The sequence below is a fragment of the Poecilia latipinna genome, unplaced genomic scaffold, assembly GCF_001443285.1.
Source record: "Poecilia latipinna isolate Pla-1442-1.1 unplaced genomic scaffold, P_latipinna-1.0 Scaffold30, whole genome shotgun sequence".
Classification (NCBI taxonomy): Eukaryota; Metazoa; Chordata; class Actinopteri; order Cyprinodontiformes; family Poeciliidae; genus Poecilia; species Poecilia latipinna.
Window position 1 is genome coordinate 39,007 of NW_015112646.1, and position 21,130 is coordinate 60,136.

Below are 21,130 nucleotides of genomic sequence, written 5' to 3' on the forward strand. Positions count from 1 at the left end.
TTTTTAAAGAAAAATCCACTTTAATTTTATATATAGATATATATAAAAACCAATTGTTGCATCTTAACAATTGAATGTAACTTTACTTTTTATTGTGTATTTTAAGGTACTTAGTAAGTAAATATAGAAAAGAGGTCCAGTTCTTTTAGCTACCCTTCAAAACAGGAAACACATGAGAACATGCTATTCAGAGAAGCCAGATGTACATGACTCAGTTAGAAAATGGCTATAAAAAAAGCAGCTACTTGCCCAGATTTGTCAAAAAAGTGCCTTGCAAAATTATTCATACTTTTACACTTTTTTCACATAATATATATATATATATTTTTTGTGACAGATGAACACAAAGTAGTGCATAATTGTAAAATGAGGTAGATATGAAGAATATGCCACACATTTGTTAATCAAGTGAAATCAAGTGTCTAATAAAAGAAAATAGTTGCTCTGGATTGGATTTACAGATGTGCAAAAAAAAAAATAAAAAAATAAAAATTATCATTTAACTTCCACTCCTCAATTATGCACTACTTAGTTTTGGTCTGTCACATAAAATCCCATTAAGATAGATTAAAGTTTGAGGTTGGAAGAGATTACATGTACAAATAATAATACTAATAAGAGCAACAAATAAAATGTTCCTTAAAATACCTTGAAATGTGTCAATCAATGCTGGTAGAACATCCTAGTTAATCTTAAAAGCCCGCACAGAGGAGGGAGGTATTAAAAGGCTGTAAAACCTCACTGTTTAGAAAAAAAACCTGCTTTTTTTGTGCTGCGTGAAATCATGCTGCAATAACAGATGAATCCAGCTTAATGCCTTTCACACATCTTTACCAGGAGTGTAAACAATTGTGGAGGGTGCTGCGGTTGTTTTGGGATCTATACAGTTTTAGGCATTTTATTGTGCCTCATCACTCTATGTGCTTTATGCTGCTTACTGGCACAAAAGCAGATTTTATTACGATGCCGTTTAAAAGCAAAAATGTTGTGTAATTGTAACCAAAGCTGCCAAGTAGAATATCAACAATGTAGCAAGGAACAAACTCGACAGAATGGGTGCTTTGCTTTACCACACCATGTCACAGTTAGCTTTAATCACACAGCTGCTGTTCCAGTGTTGGAGTATTTTTTTGAAACCAGCGCTTTTGTTTTGGAACATCTGTGTAATTTCTACCTCAAAAACACTTTACCAAACAGATATGTGTGTGCGTATGTGTTTTAGTGCCCTGTCTGGGCCAATTATTGATTTTTGTTCCAATGTAAGACAGAGTGAAGCTCTGCGGCCTCGTCGAGGAAATAGGGGTGCTTATCTGCGGTGCAGAGAGCTACTTTTTGCAATAAAATATTGAAAGGCCCATATTAGGAGAAAGCCCTCAGGACTTAAGTATAGCACGCACGTTATTGAGCATTCTATCTGGGATTCAGCCGCAGAACAAGAACAAAGAACACTCAGACAACAGCTTACAAGGCTTTTGTGGCTTGTATAGTCAAGACTGAACTCTAAACAGATAGCTTACTGATATGAGAGGCGAGGTGCAAGAAAACAAGGAAGCGGAGATGCCAGAGGTGACTGCCTAATAACCTAAAAGCATCAAATAATAAATGTATAACAGGTCGATTGTTGATCTCATGACGGTTGTTGCATCAGTATTGCTTGTCAAAATATGAAAAATCATGGAGAAAGTCAGAAAATCAATAATTACTTTCACTGACAGTATTTTGTCACTTCAGTCAGAAAATCCCAGGTGTGAATGATACAATTAGTGACTGCTGCGTTCAGCTTGGCAGCCACATTTTCAAGGTCTTTCATAAATCTTGCCTGTCATTCATTCCCAAATCACTCTCTATGACAAGTTACTTTTCCAGTGAGCACACTTTTCAAAGCAAAAAGGTACATGTATTTTCAATTCTGAAAATAATCCTAAATCCAAAAAAATATAGGTAATCGTTATGAGGTGAAAGAAATATTTTGACCATGAAGAGCATACATTCTAGTTTCATGTCAAATTAATTCAGAGTAAGAGATAAATTTAGATTTTTGTAAAATTACATTTTATAAAAAGAAAGATTGTAATATTGCTGTCAATGAGACTCTGATTGGAAAGTGGCACAGAAAAAGAAATGTAGGCAACTTGTAACCGAAGTTGCAGAATCGGATGTCTATTGTGAGAATGTTTTTGAAAGATTTTTCATCTACTTGGGTCTGGGATCTCATGATCCTTATTAAGTGACTATTGATGAAACAATAGTAACACAATATTAGATAATACTGTAGTCCACATGCTGGTTTCTTGTTGCATTTTGTTAATAAATCATCCTTAACTACACTCTCAGGTTTGTTGTTTTTACATTTTTTGTCCTCTACAATAATACATTATGACAAAAGTTGAGAATAATTCCTACCTGGAGAGAGAAATCCATCTTTTTGATGTTGGGAATCATGGCTCCAAACTCCAAGGATTTGACCGTCTTCTGCTTCACACTGAGTTGTTAACTGCTCCAGTTCATCCTGGAGGTAATGGTCTGAAGATGCTTAGAACACCACAAACACAATCAATGACAAAGAGCAGCTGTGAGGAATTCCAATTCACACTGGGAACAGTTCAACTTCGTGCAAAGTATGTAGACAATTGTCACTTTGGTCTCACAAGGCTGGATACTCCTTAAAACTTACCCCCCCGCCCCCACACTAGAGCAGAGCAGAACACCGGCAAAGGAAAGAACATCTGCAGCAGTGTCTCTATTAATTATCTAAAAAAAAATAAAAAACAAAACAAACAGATGAAACTGACAAAGCAAAAAATAAATAACTGTCCTATGAGTTTGTGGCTTCTAAAACCTTCTCTGGAAATCAAAGTTGATGTAAAGCTATATTCACACAGCAGCCTGAATGCCCCAAAACCAATTTTTTTTTTTTTTTTTTTTTTTTTGCCTTAAATGCAACCTGTATCTGACCTTTTCATGACAGTTGAAATAACACCAATCGGATGTTTTTGAATGCGACGCAGGCCACTACATCCTATACGTACAGATCTTTTCAAACGTGACCAGAATCTGGCCAGGATTCGGAATTGAGTATTAAGATCTGCAGTGTGAACGTTAGTCTAAAACTAAGTAGATGTATTAGGAATGTGAATCAACCAGTCCAAATAAACCTCTGCAGCACTGATGTAGAACTCTGGTTCAGTAAATTTAAAAATGTGAATTTTCCCACAAATTTCCCACACAAAGGTTTAAATTTTGCCGATGCTCAGGAAACACTCCCTCAAATTTGAAAGTTTGTTTCAGTACAGTTATGTTTTGATTTTTTGATAAGGTCAATGTAGGGAAGAAGCTTTGGCATACTATACACAGCGGTACTTTAATAGGAATAGAACCGAAAAGCTTATTGTGAAGAATTTGTGCAGCAAGGAAATCCAAATATGGGAGAGACAAAAACAATAGCTCTCAGAGCACACACGGGAGCAACAAGGGGCAGGAAGAAAACAGGAAAAAAATCAGCAGTGAAGGTGATTATTGAGAGGTGATTACTGGCGTAAAAACAGTGAGTCTGAGTAACTAGCCTAAGAACAGTTGATAAAAATGATAGGGCAGCATAAACACAGGTACTAAGAGAACTGTGTCATAGGAAAACTTTGCTTACTCACACCACTTAAGGTTTCTGAAATAATCCTGAGCACACACCTTCATGTTGCATGTTCAGAGATGGCATTCTGCATACCTTAGTTATAATGAGTAGCAATTTGAGTTACTGTTGCTATTCTATCATCTTGAACCAGACTAATTCTTCTCTGAACGCTTACATCAAGCAGGTGCTTTTATCTGCACAATTTGTTTTTCAGGCCATTCTCTGTAAACGTGAGCTGGTTGCGTGTTAAATGCCAGCAGATCAGCAGCTCCTGTAATACCCACACAGCAGCTGTTCTGGGACCAAACAACCCAGCCACATCCAAAGACACCTAAATCCTGTTTCTTCCCTTTCTGATGCTATGTTTAAACTTCAGCAAGTTGTGTTCACCACATATAGACGCTTAAATACAATTACTTGCTACCACGCTAAGTGGATAGTTTGTTATATGTGTTAACAAGCAACTGAACAGGTGCACCTATAAAGTGGCTGGTGAATGAATGTAAACACTTCTGGGAAACATGGGGGAATATATCTAGACAAAAACATATAAAAACAGAAACATGAAAGAAACAATTACCAACTACAAGATGGAAAAAGCATCAGAGGAATGACAATGTAACGCAAAAGTCAGATAAACCAAATTAATTCATGAATTTTAACTATAATCTGTATATTTTTATTGTTACAGGAAAAAAAATGTTATTCCTGTTAGAAACTGGATGAACTTAAACCACACATGTACAAATAAGGGAGAACATCTGTAGATGGTGATTACTCTACATCTCTGTGTTAATTTGTAAATGTAATTAGTTGATAATGCTCACTTCTAACAGGTGCAGCTGCTGGTGCTGCTCCACAGTCTGCTACAGAGCAAAACCTGGCTTTCATTGTGAGATTAACTTATGCACCAGCAGGTGACAGTATTCCTACTGCTCTCCATCCATCCAAACTGTCGAGGATATCACAGACAAAATAAAGCCTTTGACCCGAGTTAAACATGCTGGAACACAAGCCCATCTAGATGAAATGTTCTGCAATTTGCCACCAGAGAAAAAATGTTTTACAAATATATTGATTTCCCCTCAAGCTTGTATACAGGTTGAGGTGTTACAACCTCATGTGCGACTGAGAGCATTTATGTGATGGTAAAGTAATGCATGATTTTTTAATTTTTCTTTAAAGATAAGAACAGCACGACTTACTTGTGTAATAAGCTCCTCTGAGTGAATATTTTACCGTAATTGCAGGAGTTTAGAGGCATTTCTCACCTTTGCAAATTAGCTCTAACTCATTCGGAGTGGCAGTACTAGACTTTGACTGAGCCATTCTGGCACATGAATATAGCTAAAGCATTCACTGCATTTCTGGTTGTGTGTTTCAGGTTATTGCCCAACTGGATAGTAAACCAGTTCTAAACGTTTTGCTGCCCTTAACAGGTTTTCTTTTATATGTTCATTTTTAGCTCCATCCATCTGCTCATAACATTTGACTGGCTTCAATTGCTCTGCCGGAAAATATCATCCTCACATCATAATGCTACCACCAACAGGTTTTGTGGTGGTGGCAGGGTGACGTTTTTATCACAGATTGTGCTTTCTACATGTAGGTCAAAGAGTTTGATTGCTTTCTTCTTGCCACTGAAGGTCAGATTTGTAAACCGAGTCCACAGCTGTCTTGCTGACACATTCTTCTACCAGATACAACACCTCCAGAGTTACCCAACCCTGCCTTAAGCACAGCTTTATCCCTGCGATACTTTGTGTGTTCCATGGTCTTCACGATATGTTTAAAAGATTTATTTTTGACGTGTATAGGTTATGATGTCATGTTGATTTTTCTTGTAAGAGGAAGAGCAGAGTTAACACAGGCCAAAGGTAAATACAATTTGAGTTGTTGATTAGAAAATTGCCTAAATTGTTCCTATTTATCGACAGAAGGGTGAAGTGCTGATTGATCTCGAATGGTTGCAACAAATGCTTACAGTATTTGTTGCAAACCTGGTGTGTTAGTCCAGGTTTGTGTCCAGAAGGCACTTTGCAGGTTGAGGCACAGAATGCTCAGTGACTAGAGGTGAGCATTTGCTGAGGACAATGGAGGGAAACCACGGCTCGAATTCTGAACGATTCTGAGAGTTCCTATCTTGACCCAAAAAGTCCTAATTTAAGACTACGTTCACACTGCAGCCTAAGTGAAAAGACCCAAATCCGATTTTTCTTCTTTTTTTCCTTAATGTGACCTATATCTGATAACAGTCTGAACAACACAGATGGGATTTTTTCTATTGCAAACCAGAGCATGTGGTTCTAAATGCGATACATATCTGATCTTTTCAAACGTGACCCGCCAGATCCCATTGATCCGACCTGAACGTGACAAACGTCACTATTTTTGAGCTCTTCACGCACGCGGGAAGAAAATTAACAACTATTGAGAATTAAGTTAATGTGCTGGCTCCGGTCGAACAACAACTTCAAAATCGTAAGATAAGCTCCACCATTAGCATCCACGGCTACCTACGAAAACACTGAGCACTTTCTTCTTTTTTTTTTTTTTTTTACGGGGGTTGAAAAAACACTGAGCACCAAAGACATAAAATAAAAATATATATTATGTCTATGCTGAGCACGCTTTCTATGGGTGACGTTATTGCGCCCTCTACTGCGCATGCGGGACACAGATCGTTTGCAGTTCACATGCAAGTCGCATATATTTAGAAATGTGAACGACCACGCATAAAGAAAAACAAAGTCAGATTTCACAAAAAATAAGACTTGCAGTGTCAACGTAGTTGAAGAGTCAGCAGTTGAGAGTAACTGGGCGACGAGACAACAGAAATTTCCATCTTAATAAGGAGACGTGAGCGATCCCGTTGCTAGGTTGGCGATCCCGTTGCTAGGTGTGACGCTGCTTCCGGGGAGGATTGGTTCTTCTTCTTCAACTTCTTTATGACGATTGGTAAACCTAATGGAGCCCTACCGCCACCAACTGGTAAGAAGCATAGACAAATGTCATATCCTATCACGTACTTTGCACGGTCTTAAAAAATAAGATATGGTAGCTTTTTCTTCTTGAGCCTTTCTGAAATAGACCACTAAGGTCTAGTTTTGACTGTGATTGGTTGATACACAAAACAAAATAAGACAAATGTGCCCCAAACAGTTGATAGAAATTTAACAATCTTTGAATATATGCTGGATAAGTGTGTCATGATGATGAAACTATGCTAAATTGAATTAATCACCACACGGCATCAACATTTACACCTTATTTACATCATCATTACTGTGATTTGTCAGGACTTCTCATCATATTTTACAATGTCATCTATTTGATATTACGTTCGGCTTTCAACCATGTCTGTTTGCCTGTATAAACTTGTTTGAGATGACGAAACAACATAAAATGAAGAAAAAGGAATCCAAACCGGACAGAGGTGAAGGGCCTGCTGCTGGCACAGTTCTATCCATTTTATTTACAATAGCTTTCCTGACAATCTCTTCGCAACTGAGTGTCCCCACTTAAGACACTCAGTGGTTGTTTAGAAATTATTTGAATTTTCCTAAAATGACATCAGGGGCAACCTTTAGTCTCATAATTGTTTGAGAATAAGGACCAAGGAATTCATATAAATACTTGTGGTAAAGAGTTGCAGAGGAGTTCTGGGTGTTTGTGTGGGAGATTCTAGTTAGAGATCAGCAGCAAAAACAGCATCTAGAGGTGACCATGAGGTTGCTGCACTTATATCACCTGCCTGATGAGAAGATATGGATAGGGTGTTCAGACACCACAGCAGAGCATCCATGCCCACTTAGGGAAAGCAAGCGCAGCAGGAGATGAAAAACAGGTTGTGTGGATGGAACCATCCAGCAATACTCTCTGGCAAACATTGAGCTCTCCTCAGAACAAAATATTTGAAATTACAAACAGGTGTACTCTGTTTACTGATGAGGCCATTTGGCCAGTGGGTTGTATTGGATTTGATTTAGGGGTATCAGAGTGGAAGAAGAAAAAATAAAAATGCAAGACAGACTTTTCAGGTTTTATTTGTGAATTTGTTTTTGAAAGTCATGCATTATTTTCCTTTCACCTCACAGCTATATGTATCAGACAGAATTCCAGTGAAATAAATTGTAGGTTGTGGTTGTACAGTGTTATATTGTGGCAAAACCTCTAGAACTAGTTTTGCAAACATAGTTTGCAGCAAAAAAAAAACAAAAAAAAAAAACATTTTTTTTTCCACATACAAAGAAAAGTTATGGGAACTAGGAAGGAATGAATTAACATTTCACACAGAAACGTACAATAGCAAATCCCAAAGTGCTAATAAAATTTGCATCTCAGTTTTGGTGAGATGTAAACAAAGATGCAGCTTCCCTTCAGCTAAAGAAGGGAAACAGCTAACTGTGTGTAACATTGTTGATGTTCCTGTGTGACATGAGGTTTTAAGATCAAATCATCTGGCTGTTTTGCTCTTGTATGCAATGTCTATTCAGGAATCCTGTCTTGTCCTTCATTGTTGTAATGTAGAATGTGGACAACTATAAAACCATGAGCTGAAAATACAAAATGAGATGCTTTGATTGCGCTAGTGTGTGAGAGAAGCACAGACTTCCCTTTCTTCACCAGATTTTTGTTACTGTCATTTTTAATTTTTTAATCCTTTCATCCTTTTAGTCCCATAACATCTCTGATCTAATATTATGGAAATAAAAGATGTAAATCCTTCCTTCATCATGAAAGGATTCAACAACCAGCCAAAGGCAAGAATATGAGACAAATAGGAGAAAAATAGAAGCAAAAAGAAAAGGAAGTCAACGCATGACCTGAAAGCTTGTGAAAGGTTATGGAGAAACATCGTGTTTATGACATTGAAGTGCGAGACAAATATTACACCTGCAAATGTAGCACATCATTTTGTATGACAGCTTTCAGACATGTTTGCAGCAGTGTAAGGAGAAGGAGTGGTGGGTTTGTTGCGAAGCAGCTTTTCATCCTACAAACGCAAAAAAAAAAAGGGAAAACAAATCTTCCCTGAAGTTTACATCATAGAATGGAGCAACAACAACAAAACAACAAATAATGTCAGCAAAACCTTTCTGCAGATGTTTCTTTTTAAATGTCAGGCAATGTTTTTTTGTTTACTTTTTGTTTGCATGTGAAATATAAATTGTTTGCATCCATCAAAAAAAACATAAAAGGTGGAAGAAGTAGGCAGTTGTTTTAACTACTGGAAGTAGCCATGAAGTCTAAAATAAATGTCAGTTAAACTGCTGTGTTTATATAAACAGAAATTTTCATCCATATAAATGCATATGCTGTGGATACAGCAGATGCTGTAAATGGTACAGGGTCACATTTTGAGTAGGTTGCTTTCCCAGATAACTGATTATTTTATCGTTCAACATTTTTCATTAAGTGTTCTGTCATCTTTGCTTAGGAGCTCGTCTCTGTTGCACTAAGCAGGCTGAGCACTGCTTTTTGTCCACTCGCTGCACATCTCTGTTTGTGTGCAAGGTGAAGCAACTGATTTGCTTTCATTGAGCAACTTGTAAAGCTATAACCTACTTAATTGATTTACATTTTTTATGCTACACTTATAAACTTTTATAAATTTATTGGGATGTTATGTGATACACAAAGGTGGGGTAGTGCATAACTAAGCACAATTGTGAAAAGGGGAGAAAATAATCTAACTTATTGTGGGATCCTCTTTCAAGCAGGATTTATACTCAGTCATGTTGAACAGTGTCTTTAATAAAATAAAAGGTTAAACCTAGTGTGCACTGGAGGTTATCTGCCTGGGAAATGACTTTTTCAGAACACATGGAGCAGAAAAACTAACCAAAATTAGAACAAAACAAAATGAAAATATTAAAAAAATACTGACACCAAGCATCACCAAATCCATACATTGTTTTTAAATTGGAATAAAGATCTAAATACTGTCTTGTACTTTAGACTTCAGCCCTGTTTACTTTGATCCCATGAAATAAAATCCAGTGCAATATGCTTCAGAACTCACTGAAATAGTAAATATAGTCTAGCTGTGTTTATTTAGTCTCAGTAGACATGCAGATTTTCCGGGGTGTGTCTTGAGCGACGATCCAACAGGCTCAAGTGTTTCTTATCAAAGAAGCAAATTTAGAAGCAGGAAGGTTGGTGTTGAGATAAGGACTGACTCAACTCTGTGACTTTTGTCTTTACCTAAAGTGTTTTTTTTTGCCAGATTTTATTGGATCAAAGAGCCAAAACGACAGACTTTGAATTAATTATTGCAACTGCTGTGATTAATCTTGGTTTAATAAAACTTTAATAAACAGAGATGACTGATGTTATGCATTAGAGCAGGGATGCTGGCGTTCAGCACCAAAGAGCTTCTATCCTGCAGTCTTTCAAAGCGACCCTTCTCTTACACACCTGAATCAAACGAATGACTCGTTTCCAGGCTGCTGCTGAGCTGAATGACCTGCTGATGAGGGAACTCAGCCATTTGATTCAGGTGTGAGGACTTGAGGACTGGACTTGGGCATCTCTGTATTAGACGGTGTGACATTTTTCTTGAATGAAGCTTGTAAAGTGCCGTGAAAAAGTATTTTCTCTCATATGGATATGCCTTGTGTTTTTGGTTTGTTGTCACATTATTATAATTTTTCTTGATCATCAACAAAGTAAAGGGATAACTAAAGTAAATTAAATTTCCAAAGGATGAAAAATCCTGAAGGATTGTCCAGCCATCAGCAAAATGCAGCAGTTAAATTCATTTCTGAGACTAACATGGAGGAAAAACTACCTCAGTGCTTTCCTTACTTAACACTCATTTAAAAATTTCTCAGTTTACTTTCTGAACTTGAAATGACCTTGTCCCTGACATGGTTATCGATATGTTGTACACCCTGTTGCTGCTTATATCCACAAAAGCTCCCTGCTAGCCTTACCTAGGTCACAGTTTGTTACTGCCGGGGCGTTTGGGTTTTCACTATCAGAGCCCACATTTGATGGAGCTCTCTTTCCTGCTAAACTCACACACGTCACATCTCTTAAATCTAACCTTGAAACTTGCTGTTTTGTGAAAGCATTTGGCAAACTTGGAGATTTTCTAGACATTTTCTGTTACTGTAGAAACAATCCGCTTTATCTGACTTGTGTGGAAGAAACTGCTCTGCGAATTGCTCTGTGTCTTATTAATATTGGAGAAGTGGGGAAAGAGGAAAGAGTCTAGCTCAAGAAATTCATGATATTGCTGGAAACAGGGCTCCTAAGACTGTATAATTATTCATTTCTGTCTTCATTAGCCTGCGTGCTCATTTAGCTTGGTTGTGAAATGCTCGACACACATTTTGACTGAACACCCAGTAGACATGTAAGAGCATAATTCGTTCATCATACTGGACAAATCAGGGGCATGCCAGCTTCAATCTTTGTCACTTGCTCTGCGGTTGTTCTCCTGTCCTGCGGGTCGTTTGGCATCCAGGAACATAATAGAAACGGCATTCCTGCACTGACTAAATTCAAAATATTGCTCAGATTCTAAAGATTCTGCAGCACTGCACCTCAGCCACCTGCGGCTTGATTTCTATTTAGCTTCTGTCTGAGTGGTGTAATGGTTGACAGCGGGATCTTTTTTTTCTCTCTCTCTCTTTCTTGTTTGCTTCTTGAGACAGACTGGAGAAATAGGTGCCGAGACATGGTAATTTTATTCCTCATACTTTTCCTGTCAACATTTATTCAAAGTGCTGAGCAATTCAACGCACTTGCAAAGTGCAAAGTAGGATTCACTCTCTCAACCAGCTTTTATCCAATTTCAGTCCAGAGGTAGAACGCCTCTTTACTGGAGAAATTATAATCATGCAGCACTGCGTCCCACTGAGACCAGCTGAGGAAACTACTGCTATTGCCGTCCGACTGATAGTAATATACTAGTTTTTTCTGCCGGCTCTCGCTGACATTAACTAGATACGCCTTTCAAATATCATGGCCTTTGGGACTGGGTCAGAGTAACTATTTATAGAAGGTCAAGACTTTATGATAGTGTACGCGCCAGAGTGATAACTGAGAATAGAGTGGGTCTTAGTTGCTTTGCTGCTGCTAATTTTGTGCCTGACGTGGCTCTGGGCTGCTGAACAGATATGATTTAAACACACACATTGCATCGATCACTCACTACTTACTATGGCATTGTGTAGTAATACAGTAGCACGACAAGGATGTGCAAGACCAAGCCTGCGCAGAAATGAGACATTGTTTGTAGTGTGAATAGATGAAATTGCAGCTGAAGTGCCATCTAATGCAGAAAAATTTGTTTTATCTTGGTATAGAAAAACAAACAGTTTGCATTGCTTTACTAAATTCCCAAGAACAAGTAATCTACAATTGCTGAAAAGGTCTAAATTAGACAGCTTTGAAAATCTTATGTTTATTTAAATAAAAATGATTTAATAACGCAGCTTTTCTAGACAGAAACACAGCGTGCTGCTAAAGTAGTGATATTTGTAGTCTCTTGTAGTCACAAGACTATTGCTAAAGAGCAGGATTCCCACGGCATGTTGTTATCACCAAATATCACTGTACAGATACAGTGTAAGTTGGCCAAAAAGTTACAGTTTGGCCTCACTTGACGTTTATTCCTGACCTCTCTCCTGTGTTCATGATGTTTCTGATTGACATGTTCTTCAAAAAAACCTCTAAGGCCAATTCATACCAAGATTATATTTGGGGTTGTTAACGTAAATGCAAAATACAAATTCAAGTTTCATATTTTAGGCCTCTTCAACCTCTGAAAACCGTTAATTCATTGTCTTCAAATTTGAATTATATGGTACTTTGTGTTGTTCTGTGGCAAAATATGTTGTGTTTTGGGACTATAGTTTGTTAAAATGCATAAATACTTATGTATTTATGCATGGAACTGTATATACTGACTGAATGCAACATTTATGAAAACCTTCACTTTGTTTAGAATGATTATGCATCCTGTAAATGATACTGTCATGTTATGGGGGGTTCTGTCTTTCTGCCAGGGAAACCTCATTGGTCCCAAACAGCCCCTCCTTGGTTATTCATGAGTCCGACAGTGATGTCTTCTGCCTCAGCATGTTCTCTCCTCCCCTCGCCTTTATACCCAATACTCAGAGGCCACTCTGCCCGTTGCTTAATATTCATACCCGTGTCTATAAAATGCTCATCCTCCGCCTGCGGAGTTGGCTGCTTCTCCAGTTGCGTCTCTGACCTTTGTTTTTTTGTTTACATCTCTGCCCACCTCGGAGAGCTGAGCTGCCAACATGTCCAAGCCTCTGTCCGACCATGACAGGAAGAAACAGATTTCAGTGAGGGGTCTTGCCGGCGTCGAGAACGTCACAGATCTGAAGCAGAACTTCAACAGACATCTCCACTTCACGCTGGTGAAGGACAGGAATGTCGCCAACAAAAGGGATTACTACTTTGCTCTCGCCCACACGGTGCGAGACCACTTGGTGGGCAGGTGGATCAGAACCCAGCAGCACTACTATGAGAAAGATCCCAAAGTAAGTTACACTCAGTGCAGCACTAAATGTAAGCCTGTATGGTCATATTGCAATTTATAAAAAAAATAATAATAAACAGTAAGAGTTCAAAAGCAGAGCCACTTCTCTAACTATTATGGCAAAAAGGGAGTGAAAGATTGTTTTTGTGAGATTAAATTAAAATGCCCACACCTATATCATGAACAACGATCACAATCATTATATGCAAATATTTTGGATTTTAACATTTTTAGGGAACACTTTATTTGAAGGGATGTGTGCATAAGACTGACATGACACTGTAAAAACATGAACATGAAGAAGTCTTTATGAATGTTTATGACTGTTGTCAGGAAGTGTCATTCGGTAAATAATGACACTTTTAATGCAAAATTGCTCTAAACGTTGCATTAAAAATCCATTAAAAGTGCCAACTTTGCATGATTTTGTAAATTATGATTAATGCAAAGGTGGCACTTTTAATGGACTTTCAATGCAACTTTTAGAGCAACTTTGCATTAAAGGTGTCATTATTTACCGAATGACACTTCATGACAACAGTCATAAACATTCATAAAGACTCCTTCATGTTTTGGACAGTGTCATGTCAGTCTTATGCACACCCCTTCAAATAAAGTGTTACCTGTTTCTATGTAACAGTGATGGGATCCAAAAAGGCAATGGCACCAAGAAAAAAAGCCACACCCACCAGTTTTGCTCTCCCTGATCAAGTCTATTACATTAATTAAAGGAAGCATAGTGCAAGCTTCATTAAATGGCATCATTTATTTACTTATTTGACCTTATGGTCAGGCAGTTTATCCTGGTTCCTTGTTTATCATGCTGGTTCTCATTCCCCAGCATGATAAAAATACTGAAATTCTGGTATAGGTTTTGGTTCTGGTGTGCCACCCTCAAAGTCTACTCATCAGTTAATTAAAAAAAAAAAAAAAACATTGTTGAAGTTCTTAAATAGCGTAATTTTCAAAAAGATATTAAGTGCTAAAATTATCTGCACTCGGTTTTCTAAATTATTTAATGCAAGGCCTAAATAGATGAAAAGTTCATCAGTATTGTTCAATACTGATGTTTCTTGTACAGTACAGATTTTAGATTTTACCAGCCTGCAAGCAGCGATGAACTTGTATTTTTTATATAAATATTACATAATTGTATGAACTCTTCCTTTGACCCCAGGATAGTAATACCAAGCACAGTTTTAACATACTGATGCCAGTGTATGTCAGCCATGACATTTAGACTTCTTTGGGGTAGGGGGTTCTTAGCACTCTGCTGGTATGCCCCCATTGCTTATAGTGTGTTGAAACACTAAACTCACCCATGACCTTCTGTTCCTGTCCCATCTGACCACCAACACGTAGTCCTCCTTCTCCTCCTCCTCCTCCTCCTCCTTCTCCTCCTCGCTCAGGTCGTGTGAGTGTGTGAGATCCAAAGCCCGCTTGTTGTAATGCAGTTACATTAAAGCTTTATGCCAACAGCCACTCAGTCATTAAGCAGCAGCTACAGCTGGGAACCTTAGAGGAACCATAAGGCTGTGGCTCACTTGAACAGAACAATAAAACTGCAAGCTGCACCATTTGCACTTAGAAATGTCAGCCGGAATCGTGTGTAATTACAGGCGGAGGGTTGAGAAGGAGGGAGAAAGTCGGCTCCGTCTCCTCTTACGTTGTGTGATAATTTGTTCTTTGGAGGCTCATTAATAAACCTACCAAACAAAGCTGGACGAGGGAGACCCGCTTTTCAACAGCATGTGCTGAGGCCATGCTTTCAAGAAACATCCTGGTGATTGTATGGAAATGTTTGCTCAGAGGTCAGTGGGCTACAACAGCACAATCAGAAGCAGAGTGGCATGTTGGGGTTGAGCTCTGAACCGAAAGGTCAAAGGTGGATAACATGCTGGTCTAACTGGAAAGCATAGAGAGGAAGGTCATCCACGCTAAAATAAGGTGTGGATCTCCGTGATCCATTCTCTTAATACTGATTGCATTCTTGGAGAAAACGGGGTCGATCAGTAGAGTAAAAGAATTAAAACCAGATAGGAACGTGTAGTTATATATAATTTAATGAATCCTCAGCACTACTCTGAATGGAGCCCCTGTCATTTCCCCTCACCGTCGTTTTTAAACATCTATCTGTACCGTCTCTGTCTACCAGGACTTGAACTCCACAATTAAAGGTTATCAGGTTCTGGCTGACCTTTACAACGACCTCTACAGGAGCTATTTTTTACCGGGCCCAAAATGTTGGATGTTATGTAATACCCAAAGCAATCTGCTCCCCTAGTCCCCCTCTCTCTCTCTCCCCTCCCTGGTCCTCTTCCTTCCCTACTCTGCCTGTGTGTGCCCTTCCATGTCAGACGAAAGGGGGGGGGAACAACAACATCTAAATGGCAAAGGCTAAACACTGTCTCAGGTGGCACATTTATAAGCTCTCCCAACCATGAAACTAAATCATAAAACCTGAAGTTTTTTTCTATTTTTTTTTCTTTTTTTGTGGTGTTTTTTAAGAAAGGTGTGGACGTTATTTTGACATTTGGCATATGATTTCACAAGTTTATAGTTTCAGTGTCAAATACAGAGACTCTTAAAAGGGTGCAAACCCCTGTTTCAGGGAAGAAAATTAGACTTTGATAAAGGATTTAAAAAACCTTTTCCCACAAATAATGTCAGTGACATATATCCTGCACAGTTAAACTCAAAACAACTTTATTAGAGGAAATATATAAAAAATAAAGAGCAGTAATATCATGGCTTTATTAGTATGCACATCCTTGAGCTAATGTTTTGTTTGAGCTCAGATTCAGAATTGAGTTCACAGCCTATTTCAAGGATCTTTGGGTTAACCTGAAATAAAGATAAGCTGCACAAGTAAGATTTTCTTGATGTTATTCTTCCCCATCATTACAGAGCAGAAAATGGTAAAAAAGAATATATATATATATAAAATCATTTTACATCATTTAGCATTTTACATATGCCAACAATGTAGAAAGTTATCAATAATTTGATCTATGGATCAAGAGGAATATAATAGAAACTGAACCTTTTCAGCAACTGCTTAAAAGGATGAGACTGCAGTGGTCAGGGAGGCAGTCAAGGGTCAGAGAGCAACACTGAAGGAAAATTTCAAGCGTGAACTAGTTGTATTCTACATATGACAGCAATGTTCTGCATTCTCCATGTGTGTAGACTAATAAGTGGGGTATTAAAATAATATTATTCCTTCAAAGAAACCACCCAGGCCTGGCTAAAATCTCCTAAACAGGAGGTCTTCAGGTTCAGGCCTCGATGTCCAGTGCCCTGCAGGTTTTAGATGTGTTCACGGTCCAACACAGCTGAATGGCTGAATCACCTCCTCCATGCAGTCGTGTTCTCCAGAGTCCTACTAATGATCTCATTATTTGACTGAGGTGTGTTAAAGCAGAAACGCATCAAAAACGTGCAGGACACCGAGCCCCGAGGCCTGGATTTGACGATCCCTGTTAAAGCCTTCTCGGAGAATGTGTTAAGGCCTGATGAATTCAAGCATCACTGAGAGTTCAAGCATGCATAAGTTGTTCAACCCGGCAGTCGGTATCTTTTATAAAAACATGTTTGTTACATATTTGGTCAAACTGTCACTATGTTATGACTGCTTAACATGAAACAGATAATCTGGGAAAAACAACAAGCTCCTCTCCTTCCTCCTTGTGGTCCTACTACCATCAATATACCGATGGATCAGAAACAACCCATCAGAGCCAGGAGGAATTTCTCAGCACTGTTAATCATGCTAGTGTATGTACCGGTCAAGATTGCCGGTTTACTGCAGCTGTGCTAATCGCGGAGAAACAACTTACGGTTTCAGAAAAAATTATCTTCCGCTGTCATCATGACCATGCTAACTAGCATGTGTATTCAAAGGAGGGAAAAGCAGGAAAGGAGCTGTAGCATAACAGAGATCTAGGAGGAGGGTGTGAGCAGTGCGCACACGAGCATGATTTACAGTGCTAAAACCCTCCTCCTGTCTCTGATTGGTTGTTTCTGACCGAGTGGTGTATTTCTGCCGATGGCAGTAGGAACACAGGGAGAAGACAGAGGAGCTCGATTTTTCACATTATCTGTCTGGTATTATACTATAAGGATATAGTAGCAGTTAGCAGTTGTAATAAATATGCAACTTTTTTTGCGTAAACATCACATACTGCAGCTTTAATGAGAGGGGAAAAAATGTTTTGTTTGTTTTTACCAAAGATTGCAATTGCGCAGAGAACTTTGTCAAATTAGACTGGAAAATTTTACTAATTTGAGATAAAAACCCAATAGTGAAATTTGACCTCAAGTTGCCCTAGTAAAATATCAGTTTTACTATATTTTATATTAATCAGTCAATTGCACTAATTTTATTATTAATGTATTTTTCTTTTGACATTACACAGTGAATTCTGTTGATGGAGAAGACATTGAAACAGTGCTAGATTTTCTTCCTCTCATTTGCTTTTGCATACAGACCTGGCATTTTAACAAGAATGCATGTAGAACCACCACTACCATCCATCCAGCTGGGAGGAGGTTTCACTGTTATAACAGTGGCACAGATGAAACCTCTTAACGCCTTTTTATTCATTTGTTCGGTTTATTGAAGGTGACAGGATTTCGTCTTTCTTTGTGTCCAATCTGCAGCGTGTGTACTACATCTCTCTGGAGTTCTACATGGGCCGCACGCTCCAAAACACCATGGTGAACCTCGCGCTGGAGAACGCCTGTGATGAGGCCATGTACCAGGTGAGACAAAGCAGCTTAATTTAATCCTCTTACGAGAGTGAAATTCTGTTTCCAAAGAGTGCATAAAGGAGCAGCTTCTGCCAAATTCCCTCTTCTTCTGCCCATTCTGTGTAGTTGGGTTTGGACATGGAGGAGTTGGAGGACATGGAGGAAGATGCTGGTTTGGGTAACGGAGGCCTGGGTCGTCTTGCTGGTACGTCTTTTATTTTGTTGCACTTTGCATGAGATGAAAATGATCACTCTTGTTTTCCATGAATACATTTGTACATGCTTTTGTTTGTTTAGCCTGTTTCCTGGACTCAATGGCTTCATTGGGCCTGGCTGCATATGGCTACGGCATTCGCTATGAATTTGGCATCTTTAATCAAAGAATCGTCAATGGATGGCAGGTATAGAAAAAAAAAAGAGTGAATGTTAATACAGTGTTTTGCAAATATATTGTGTTCATTCCTCTTAACCGAGCCCTGGGGGAAATGTGGAAAAATCTGTTAACAGGACAATTCATAGTCATGGTGTCCATCATGCTCTTTATACTGATTCACAAAATTGCTAAAAGAAAGCTAGAAAAATATGCAATTTGGCACCTACCATCCACATAGCATGTTTAAGAAAAGTTTCTGGGCAAATGAGATGAAAATGTGACTTTAAACAGTTTTGCAGCTCACCCTGTACCTTGTCATCATTAATAAAACATGGTACTCTGTCTGTCTGTCTGTCGCTTCTCAGGTGGAGGAGGCCGATGACTGGCTGCGCTATGGCAACCCCTGGGAGAAGGCTCGACCGGAGTACATGCGTCCTGTTCACTTCTATGGCAGAACTGAGCATCAGTCCGACGGTGTGAAATGGGTGGACACCCAGGTGAAATTATAATCTGAAGTAACAAAGATTAAAATCTTGTTCAGATGGGACCCTACTGACATACAATACAATTCTGTCCCTTCATGCCACCGATAGGTTGTGCTGGCTCTGCCATATGACACGCCGGTACCCGGCTACAGAAACAACATTGTGAACACCATGAGGCTGTGGTCTGCGAAGGCTCCTTGCGAGTTTAACCTCAAAGACTGTACGTGTCTGACTTTAGTGACACTTTTTAATACATTCTCTAATTCCAGATCTCGCTTAAACCAATAAGTTTGTGTTTTATTTTCTCTTCATAGTCAATGTTGGTGGCTACATTCAGGCTGTTTTGGACAGGAACTTGGCTGAGAACATCTCCCGTGTGCTTTACCCCAATGACAATGTAAGAAAAACTATATTACCTTCTAATCCACAAGAACTGGAGCCACTGACCCAACATTTAGGACACTCTGTGTGTTTTTCTGACACATTTGTAAATATGAAGATTGTAAAACTTTGTGTCTGGTAAGGGATTTTAGAAAGTCTCCAAAGAGTCTGAAATTACTCATTGCACTGGACTGAAAGTAGTCTACAAGACATCAACTTTCAACAGCAAACATGCCAAGGTCTGGCCCTCCTGGAAAGCTCGTCCAGCCGAGTGCAAAATTCTAAAAGTCTCCAAAAACCTTTTCTCACCGAACCTACAACAGACCCTTATTAATATTTAAGTGAATGTCTGTACAGCGAGAAAGAGACTGCACAAGTTTAAATTTCAAGGCAGGTTTGCGAGGAGGTTCTGCTCCCAAAGAACAAAAACGAAAACTGAAGATGAAGGCCAGATTGAAGTTTGCCGCAGAAAATGTAAAGAAAACGTTTCTACAGATGAGTCTGAAATTTAAATAGTTGGACACTAAGAGAGAGGACCAGTTTGGGATAAAAAAAATAAAACATTTCCAGCATAAAACATCACCTCACCACGTGGTAAGCATGGATAATGTGATGACTCCCTGAAAGCGGAGTTTCAGAAAGAGCAGGAGATTTAAAAAAAAAAAAAAAAAACAGAGGCCCAATTTCAGGGTGTTAAATTACAAAGTCAAATATCTTTTAAGTCATATTTGAAATATACAGCATTTTTATAAGACTTTGAGGTTATTTTATTGTGCTATAAAATGGCTGGAAAATATATAATATTGTGCCTTTAATTCATAACATAATTATTTTGGTGTTTGTTAACATGGAATCAAATCATGGAAAACAGGTTAGTCTTCTGATTTTTCACTGCACAGTACATTTGGTGAGAGGATAAGAAAGTGTGGCTGTTGTGTGATTAACCTGGAGACTGGAGCCACCTGACATGACAACGAATGTGTTTTGTCTTCAGTTCAATCACAGTCCCCTGTCCAAGGAGTCTTCTAGTGTCTAGTGTCTGACTTAAGGCCTGACCTCTGCTTTCTGAAAGCCCAAGAATAAGAATTTACACCAGGAGACAGACTTCTGGTTTGAGCTATAAGTCAGGAAGAGCTTAGTAATTTATGTCTGTGCAAGTGAGAGCAGACGTTGGGATGGTCAGCCACTGCAGCTGTGAAATCACAAATGTTTAGTGAACTGAGACAGAGCTTTTTGGAGCGCAATATGCTTTTTCGGATTAAGATGTAACAATATTTGCTCATATGTATTATCAGGATGTCTTTTTAGTCTGAAAATACCTGTCAGTGGTTAAAAACCAATTGAAACTGAGGCAGTGGTTCACCTTCCATCAGAACAACGCTAGACATTCGGACAAAGCTACAGTGAAAAGGTTTAGATTGAATCTGACTGAGCTTGAGATATTTTGAAAGCAAGTGTGGCTAAAAAAAAGTCTGTGTGTGGATGTGCAAAACTAGAAGATACACACATCAAAAGATATGCAGCTTTTACCATGACAACATCTGGTTCCACAGAGTATTTGTTTGATGGGTGATGTGTGTGTGTATGTGTGTGTGCATATGGGGAAGGATGGAGGATATAATTGTATGCCACACTTTTTTTATTTTTAATATAAACAAAACATTGATGGCTTTTAATACATCAAAGCTTATGGTCATGAAATATTGTTTGTGACTCAAGGAACACTATTCCAGACACAAGCTGCTGATACTAGCTTTCTTTGTTTAGCCTGGCTAAACAAAGAAACAACATTCATTGACGCTCAGAAACTGAATGCGGTACTACTTTATTTAGAGTAGAGGTACTGCTCTTCTGCATTGAAAGGAGTCAGCAGAGATATTTATGGATATCTGATCTGGAAGCCTTTTTTTTTTTTTTTTTTTTTTTTTTGGGGGCCTATTAATTTCTTTTTTCCCGGGGGCCCTTTTGGGGCCCCCGGAGATGGGGAA

The 21,130-nt window shown here is 38.6% G+C and overlaps 1 protein-coding gene across 1 annotated transcript in view; it reads left to right on the forward strand.

The window, feature by feature from the left end:
- The first annotated feature begins 12,818 nt into the window (after window positions 1-12,818).
- Window positions 12,819-21,130, forward strand: part of LOC106952034 (glycogen phosphorylase, muscle form) — a 19,318-nt gene continuing 11,006 nt past the window's right edge. The window contains exons 1-7 of the mRNA XM_015039890.1: window positions 12,819-13,152; window positions 17,814-17,915; window positions 18,030-18,108; window positions 18,201-18,304; window positions 18,642-18,773; window positions 18,870-18,981; window positions 19,076-19,158. Of these exons, the coding sequence (XP_014895376.1) occupies window positions 12,910-13,152; window positions 17,814-17,915; window positions 18,030-18,108; window positions 18,201-18,304; window positions 18,642-18,773; window positions 18,870-18,981; window positions 19,076-19,158 (855 nt within the window). The 5' untranslated portion in view covers window positions 12,819-12,909. The remainder of the gene's footprint in view (window positions 13,153-17,813; window positions 17,916-18,029; window positions 18,109-18,200; window positions 18,305-18,641; window positions 18,774-18,869; window positions 18,982-19,075; window positions 19,159-21,130) is intronic.